A 9,236-nucleotide genomic window follows, 5' to 3' on the forward strand; every position below is an offset into this window, starting at 1 on the left:
ATTTTCTTACCGAGGTATATTTGTATCTGTATCCGTATCCGAGATGGGTAAGAGGATATGGATATGGTAAGCATCATATCCGAGCCGTATCAGGATCGAATGCACCCCTAGGCATACGAGACTACTGTTCTGAACAACCCAATTCTAGATAAGGCAATGATAAAGGACATGCATTATAAATAGGGGAAATTGTTTCTAGCCTCTAATTTTATTACAAGTGTTCCACCCCCTCCCAAGACTTTTTCAATGCTCCCAATACCCTCAAAAGCAAACTCATAATTCCCTAAGTCCCCAAAACACAAAACCCAATAGTTTAAAATATGTGAAGAACATAATACCCTTTCTCTCTCTCTTTTCCATGATGTTACTGTGATGCTTTAAAATGGGTTTTTGGGGAAAAAATTCTAGTTCCCTCCAAAAGTTTCCAATGACGTCAACATCGGTAGTAAAACTTTTTTAGTGTTTGTTCATGAGGCGAAGAAAAAGTCTTGGGAAAACTAGAATTTTTGGCAGAATACTTGTAAGAAAACGGCAGGAAACTTACACCGGCGAGAAGAAAATGGCTTTCGTTCATCGACAGAATACTTGTAAGAAAATTGATGACTTGAGATTAAAATAGAGTATGTAAATTTATATATTATTGTTATTTCACGGTAATAAGTTTGTTGTTAAGTTTATGAGTTGATGGTGAATGAAGGTTACATGTCGATTTTGAAAGTTACTGGTTGGTTGTGAAGGATATGTGTCGGTTGTGAAAGTGTTATGGGTCAGTTGTGAAGGATATGTGTTGGTTGTGAAGATTACGCGTTAGTTGTGAAGGATACGCGTTAATGGTGAAGGAGTTACTGTTTGGTTGCTAACGTTAAGGGTTGGTTGTTAAGGTTACGGGTTGGTTGTTAAGGTTATGGGTCGGTTGTTAAGGTTATGAGTTGGTTGTTAAGGTTACGGGTCGGTTGTTAAGGTAACGGGTTGGTTGTGAATCTCGGTAACCTTGGTAACCTTAACAACCGACCCGTAACCTTAAGAACTAACCCGTAACCTTAATAATCAACTCGTAACCTTAACAACCAACACGTAACATTCACAACCGATAACCTTAACAACCGACCCTAACATTAACAACCGACTCGTAACCTTAACAACTATCTCGTAACCTTAACAACCGACCCATAACCTTAACAACCAACCCGTAACACCTTCAAAACCAACGCGTATCCTCATAACCAACCTGTAACCTTCAAAACCAACATGTAACCTCCCTTCACCACCAACTCATAAGCTTAACAACAAATTTATTACCGTGAAATAACAATAAATATATAAATTTACATACTCTATTTTAATCTCAAGTTACCGAGGTTCACAACCAACCCGTAACCATCATAAAAAATCACATTATTGTTGTACATATTCATCCAATATCATCAACATTAACTGTTTGGGTCAAAAATCGTTGTTTTCATTGTGATTGAATCTATTACAACTTTCATCGTTTACAATAAACTCAAATAAAAAAAGTTGATCTTTTTATAAGATCTCCTTATACAATGAAAATACAAAAGATACGACTCTTGTCAAACAGCGCAACAGACGTTTATCACCCGCTGCTTGCGTGGGAACTTTACCTGTACCAGGGATGTTAATATCCATGGACCGTCGCGGATCAGATCCGATTGACAGATAAATAATCAAAGCTCTCACTTCACGAAGGAAGTAATATCTGCAGCGGTAATCTTGACCAAGCGAGATCACGGCTCTTCTCGAGATTTAAGACTAAGCTTAAATCCGGAGGAATAGGGAACGGGTCTCATATCTCTTGAACTCTATTCTTTATGCGCAGGAGATCGCCAAGATCTGTTAACCCTTGCTATAAATTCATGGCTCCACTCTCCAATTCGGCAGCGCTTCGCCCTCTTGATGTCCTCCTTTAAAATGGAGGCTTTTGGCACATATTTATAGGCCTCGAATGCGGTTATTTGGATGAGACTGATGGATTTCTCTGTATCTTCAGTTAACAACTATACAACCATAATATCAGATCAGTTGGAACGCCCAGGAACACTCAAATCCCAAAAGAATCCGTCAAAGAACCAAAAAAACCGAATTTTGGCCGAACAGTCATGTTCGCTGGAAAAATCGTTGCTTTCTTCATTGATTCCATTGCTATCTTGAATAATAGTTTTTCGGTTACAGAAGATCCGGTCTTTTTTTAGATCCGGTTACAATGAAAATCAAAAATAAAGAAAATTAAAAATTACAACTTTTTCTCCTTGTGAACAAATCGCGAGCTCCTGTTATTCGGTCACTCGCTTTGGTGGGTTGTTTGCCTGCGCCGGGGTTGTTTGCCGTGGACCACTGCGCGATCTAGATCCGGACAGATCTACGCAGTATAACGGGTATTATTTCACCAAGGAAATAATAGCCGGAGGGATTATTTCACCAAGGAAACAATCGCTCGAATCTCGGGATCAAAGACCAAGCTTTGATCCGGAGTGTAACAACGTAGATCTGAGATCTTGATCCCCTCGAACTCCTGCCTTTTTTGTGATGCGGGTGCTCGCCGAGAATCAGATCCGAACGTCCAAGTCTTCAAGCCTTCAAAAACTCCAAGATGAGGTCTCAATCCGGCAGAGTTTCGGCTCTCCAAAAGTTCTTCCAAAAGTCCTCCAAAATGATGAATGACCCCGCCTATTTATAGGCAACCAGATCTGTGCATTTGGCACAGATCTGGGCGGCCACCTAGGGTGCTCGGGCTCTGGCGGAGCAACCCTGAGTGGTCAGGTGCTGGCCGAGGCCATCCGTCGGGGTGGGCTCGCCCGCGAGCCACACCTAGGTGGCTAGGGCTTGCCTGAGCCATCGGCCAGGCGTGGCCATCGGCTTGGCCGGAGCCACTGGGGGTTGCGTCCGTCCGTTCGAGTGTTATCGGTCGCTTGTATCGCTTCGTCGCGTATTGATTCGTTGTTAGCGGTTGAGATTGGTCTGAAATGTATTTGTAATGACGTTGATTCCTTGATTGTTTGGTAATAAGAATCCGATCTGAAGTTTGATTGCAAAACTGGAAAGCTGATCACCCGACTCGTCGCGGATTCATGCCGGGTCGCCTGTTGCGTTGCTGCTGATACCCCGATTAGGCTGAAAATCGCTCTTTGGTCGTCTGAGTTTTTCTGGAAGTCCGTTAGTATGGTTTGGGATGACCGTTGACTCTCGGACGTGGTTTGACTCGACTGCGGAGTGGGAGTTGCATTGTGGTCGTTCACAAGTCGAGTTTCGTCAGCCTTTCGTAGCCTTGTTAATCCGCTTCGTTGCGTGTCACTTGGCTTCGGTGTTGTGGACTGACGTTCGTGCTTAGATACGTCGCCCGATGGTTCATTAGTTCGTGTTGAGCCGTGTTAAGGGACCTATAAGCAATTTTATATGCCTACAGATACCCCCTCCAAAGTTTTCCAGTCTCGTTCTTTTATAGAAGAGTCTGGAATACTTTGGATATGAATGTCCCAACCTTCAATCGGTGTAACGGGCTCTTGGAATGGCTTCTATTCTCGATTCCTTCAATCCTCCAGGCTATTCGGTGCTTTGTCGAATGTTTGAGAGGGTTACGGTGCTGCATTTATTGTCTGACCGTTGTCGGAATTTTGAATTTGAAGTCGATTCTTGATTTCCTGGCTTTTTAGCTCGAATTAGTTGCTTCAACATGGAATTGACCATCGGTTGACGGCTTTGAATCTTCATTGTGACGCGTTGTCCGGCGTTTAACACAGTTTACACTCGTAAGTATTTTGGAGTCTACACAGTTTAAACTCTTAAGGAGTTGGAGCGGGGAGGTCTAGTTTATACTCATACACTCCTGGGAGTTATGTTGAGTTATCCTTAAGAATTCTCGAGAAACTTCTCAACAAAGAGGAGGGAATAGTTTATACTCGTATACCTTATTGGAGTATTCTTTAGGTTCGAATAATCTGAACCGGCCCAAAAAATGTGCCAAAAAGGCAGTATTTGGGTTCAAAAATCTCTCCGACCCTTCCAAATATATGGTAGAGGGGTTAAATAGGTGAAGGACTGAACCGTAGGTTGATCTAAAGTCGTTCCAATGCTTAATTCAGCTCTAATTTGAATTCTGGTTCAAATTTGGTTCAAACTGGTTCAATTTGGCTCAGACTGACTCATTCTGGTTCAATCTGGCTCAATTTGGCTCATTCTGGTCTGGTCTGGCCCAGCCAGGTTCAATCTGGCTCAATTTGGCTCATTCTGGCTCAATCTGGCTCAATCTGGCTTGGTCTGGTTCAGCCCGGTCTGGTCTGGTTCAACCAGATCTAGTTCAAGGTTATAAAAGGGGTTCTCTTTTTTTCTTTTCTTTTTTTTTTCTCCCTAGGGCCGGCCGAACCCCTCCCCCTCTTCTCTTGATTTCTCTTCCCTCGAGCATCCATTCTCTTTCAAACCTTGATATTTGTCTTAGATCTGGCTTTCCTTTGAATCTTGGACTGAGGAATCTCCCAAAAACTCCAAATAAAAAGTTTCTCTCAGGCCCCTCGAGCGTGTGGTTCAAGTTTCCTTAAAGGTCTCGCCTTTATTGGATTTTGGGCTTTTCTTCAGGTAAATCCTCCGCCATCTTGATCTATTTCAGGTTTGATCTAGTGTATGGAGTCGCGGGGTCACATATAAGGGTTGAGGGTGTGATTTGATGCCTCAAACTTGCCTTTTTTGGGGTAAAAATGGGATTTTTTCTTTTCTAGATCTGATCCTTCAATTTACCTTGCAGGTCTCTATGTCCCGTATGGCGAGGGGTCAATCCTCTACCGCGCCGACTGATGGCGCGCCTCCCCCTTACGCCGGTGAGCTACTTTTTTCTGGAAATTTACAAATTAGTCTATTTTTCCTTGGAAATTTGCAAATTGGCCCTTTTTTTTTTTACTCCCCGTTGTTCTCCTTGGTGAGGCAACCGGGAAAAGCCTTGATTCTCCTTGGTGAGGATCGACGCTTCAAAGATATGTTTTGCTTGGTCAAAACACTATCTCATAATAAATAAAGGGGGCGTTTTGTCGCTACGTTGTGCCTTATAAGGCAGGGATATATTGTTGGTATACCCTATCTTATGAAGGCGCAACGTGGCCAAAACGTCACACCCTTTATAAGGCAATGACTCTATCTTACCCCTTCGTAAGATGAGTTCAATTTCCTTTTATAACTCGAATTAACAAACGTTTAATTGCTTGTTCTCAGTTGAATACCCTTCTGGAGCGTTCTCATCTCACGCAGTATACGGGCGTCGTGGCGAGTAGACCTCTGACGATGTTTCCCCTATCCCAGTCACTCCTCAGTTCGTTTTGGACACATCGACTGAGGTTGTACAGGCGGTGAAGGAAGGTGGGCACCGAGCTCTTCGACAGTTGATTACCGATGCACCACTTGTGAAGGACGCCAGTTCCGTTCAGTCTCTCAGGAAGACTGATTTTTTGTTTAGTGATTCTGTCAGAGATCCCAATGCAGCGTTTATTGACGTCGAGCAGTGGCTTCATAAGGCTGGCAGTAGTTTCCTGTATTTGCCGAAGATTCCTCGACATCGTTCTTTGACTGAGCTTAGACGTCAGGCTGTGAAACGGGAAATGTCGTGGCGCTTGACAGAGGAGCATGAGAGCGTTCACTGCGGCTATATCGCACCGATTCGACCCATGACCCTTCTTGCCGGTTTCCTCGCTATTTGGTTAAAGAAATGCGTGGTCTCATATCAGTCTTGTGACGCTCTGCCCTTGGAAGTACTCTATCCAGCAGTTCAGCTTGCCTACAAGAAAGAACTCTCACTTCTTCCGGTGATGGTGGCTAACATTCACCGAGGACTTCGACAGCTTTCTGGTGCCTTTACACGGAAGGAAAAGGAATCGCCGACTCAGATTCCCACCCTTAAGACAGAGCTCCCGTACACTTACTTGATGGCTTGGTTCGTCCTTCACCGTTCCGATATGATGTCGGTACCGAGCGCCACAGATCATTCCGTTCCTTTACTACAGTTGCTTGAGAACGGCAAGTGGGAGGGGCGCGGATTTTCTGACGTCAGGCAGCAGCTGCAGGTCCACAAGTGTTGGACATTTTCCACTTGCTTTCCGCAGTTCTCCGGCCGATACGGTGATTGTTTGATAGATGAGGAGAGGCCGAGAGAGTATCGAACTCACTTGGACATCGGGTGCTTTAACTGGCTGGTAAACATTAGGCCAGGTTATTTGACTTTTCGGGTGAGGGATCAGTGCTTCATAGAGCCATATCTACCCTGCCGATTCGCTCGTCAGTTTGGCTACGATCAGCTTTACGTCGGGAATCCTCGTCAGCAGCTTCGGGCCCACGGTGGTTTGGTAGATGGTCTCCGTGCGTGGTTGTGGACCGTGACTGGCTGTACTGGTGCTAAATTCAGTCTCCCGAGTGCTGATCGGCAGTTGAACCTCACTTTCTTAAGCTGCAAGTGGTTGTTAGCAGCCAACAAGACTATCCCCGTGAAGCCGATTGCAGAGTTAGAGGCCGAGGAAGCTTCTCAGGTTGATTCCCGTAGGATTTGGGAAACGCTCGATCACAGAGGACACGGAACAAGACTCGTCGGATTGATGAAGAGGGAAAGAAGACCTTTCATTCCGCAGACGAGGCTTCAGGGGGAGATCCTGAAGGTTATGAAGACTTTTCCGAGCGAGGTTTGCTATTCATCTTTTCCTTCCATCTTCCAGAAATATTGAAACTGACTATGGTTTGATGTTTCAGGGACCACAGTTGACCAGGATGAAGAGTTCCGTCCCCCTCCCCAGGCGAGACCTTCGATTATTGTTCCTGCTGCTAGGCGGAAGAGATTAGCCCGCAAGCCGCGTGCAGCTTCCCGAGCATTTGATATGGACTTGGCTGGTGATGATCCTGCTAGTGACGGGGGTAACATCTACTCTGTAAACCACCTTCTTGGTTATTCGGAACATTGACTCATGCTTTTCCATCTCTATATAGGAGAGCGTGGAGAGAGCGAAATGAGTCCCGATTCCGTTCCTGTGTCTCCTGGTGAGCCTGACCCGCTGCCCCAGTTAAAAAGGCCTACAGGGGTTGCCGACATTAGGGAGGATAGCAATGTAGGACCTGATTCCGCAGATCCAGGTACATCTACTATTGACAATGTATCTTTTAGATGGTATACAAAAGAATTTGTGCATCCTCTAATCATCTCTGTACATCTTGCTTCTTCAGATAACTTGCAGGAGGCATACGTGGATTTTGGGAATAAAGAGGCTAACGCATCCATAAGGGGTAACTCATTTTTGTTGGTTGTAGTCTCTTTATTCTTCTTTGGTACTTATATTCTTTTACGTCAGATTTCTCTATTGATGATTTTGACGAGGAAGGCTTGATCGCGGAGACTCCTACACTCCACTTCATGTATAGCTCTCCTCAATTTGATGGCCAGTTACCCGGAGATATATTTTCCGAGCCTACGTTCGATAAGAATCTTGAGGATGATTCTTTCGAAGGTATATGCCTCCTCCCAAATTAATTATAGGACTAGCCAATTTTGACTAATGCAGCTATAATGTGATGCCTCTGAGAATTCTGACTTGTATTTAACAGGAGTTTTTGTTGAGAATGACCCTGTTGAGCCGGCTATGGGACCAACTACACCAGTTGATACACCCCCAGCCGTTACACCTCCACCACCCCCAGTGACTCAAGAGGGTATGAATACTATTTATTTACTCTTCAAGGTCTTTTTCTGACGGTTTTATCTTTATCTTTCTTTTTTTATCGTGCAGGGCCTTCTTCTCGTCTTCATATTCTGGCGAGGGAGTTGTTATCTGATGATGATCCTGAGAAGATTGTCATCTGCATAGAAGTCCGCTCCTTCTTCTCTTTCATGAATGCTATGATTGGCAAGCTTTTCCATGGTGGACTTTCTCTTCGCCAATTCAAGCATTTCCTTGATTCTAAAGTCAATTTGATAAGGGAAGCGGGACATCCAGATTTGGCACAGGCTATAGTTGATGACCTTGATTGCCTAGAGCATGAGCTTCAGATGTTTCGTGAGCTCCGAGATGCAGGTGCCTCCTCATTTATTGCTGTCGAGCTGGACACCCGCTTACAGTCATCACGCGAGACTCGGATTTTTGCTGAGCTCGAGATTCAGATACAGCGGGGCCGAGTAGATCGAGTTAAGACGAGCCTTGCTACTAGATTATCTTCGCTTGCCGAGCTCGATCTTTCTATTACCTCCTGTGCGACCGAGATAGACCAGCTCAGAAGAACACTCCGTGAAAAAGAGGAGACTTTGGATATTCTTCAGATGACGAAAGCACAGGATCAGCAAACCCACACTGCTTTATCTGATGAGTTGAGATCCCTGGAGCAGAAGCTAGCCGAGACAGAAGAGATCGCTGCGAGGACTTCAGCCACCACCGAGGAGTCCATCAGGGCTGAACTTAGACAAGCTTACGATGAGAAGCTTTCTAAGATCAGTTAGCAGATTTTTGGTCATGGTCTCGATGTATGATTTTGTTTGCTGAACATTTTGACTTTTGATTCTCTTAGTGAAACTTGCTTTCGTCTTTATTATGATTCGTCATTCCATTTGAAATGATTGACCACAATACTCATAGGATTTTTGGCAAACCCTCAGCCATCAACGGGTTTGATGAGCCTTTACCGACTACCGTTTGAGTCGGGCTAGCATGCGGATTATCTAAATCTGTTCCGCATGTCACGTTGTGCTAAAGGAATGAACTCCCTTAGACTTGATGCTACAACTTCGAATATGTAGACTTCGCCATTGTTATGGGAATAGGCTACCCAGCAACGTGTTTTAGACGCTGACTTATCCCTACTTAGGCTTCGGGATAAAATTCCCCAGAATCGAACTCTGGTGTCTTTTTCTTCGGAGAAAGACTAAACCGGCGACGCGTGTTAGGCGTCGGTATCCTTTCTTAGGATTCGGGATAAAATTCCCCACGCGTGTAAGGCATGGATTTTGGTGTTATTAATAACAAACCTGCCACAATGTTGAATATGTGGACGGGTGTTCTTTTTAGCGGTTAAGAACTAACCGGCAGCGCAGGTTATGCGCAGACTTATCCTTACTTAGGCTTCAGGACAGAATACCCCAGAATCGAACTCTGGTGTCTTTTTGTACGGAAAAAGACTAAACCGGCAGTGCGTGTTAAGCGCAGACTTATCCCTGCTTAGGATTCGGGATAAACTTCCTAGGATGAATCCTATATTGACAAATTTTG

At 44.6% G+C, this 9,236-nt stretch overlaps 1 protein-coding gene across 1 annotated transcript; it reads left to right on the forward strand.

Moving 5' to 3' along the window:
• On the forward strand, window positions 6,864-7,730 carry LOC109821231. The gene is made up of 5 exons (XM_020387414.1): window positions 6,864-6,900; window positions 6,973-7,116; window positions 7,207-7,266; window positions 7,332-7,487; window positions 7,585-7,730. Exons 1-5 carry the CDS (start codon window positions 6,864-6,866, stop codon window positions 7,728-7,730), a joined length of 543 nt encoding a protein of 180 aa, XP_020243003.1.

This window comes from Asparagus officinalis, chromosome 8, assembly GCF_001876935.1.
Source record: "Asparagus officinalis chromosome 8, Aspof.V1, whole genome shotgun sequence".
NCBI lineage: Eukaryota > Viridiplantae > Streptophyta > Magnoliopsida > Asparagales > Asparagaceae > Asparagus > Asparagus officinalis.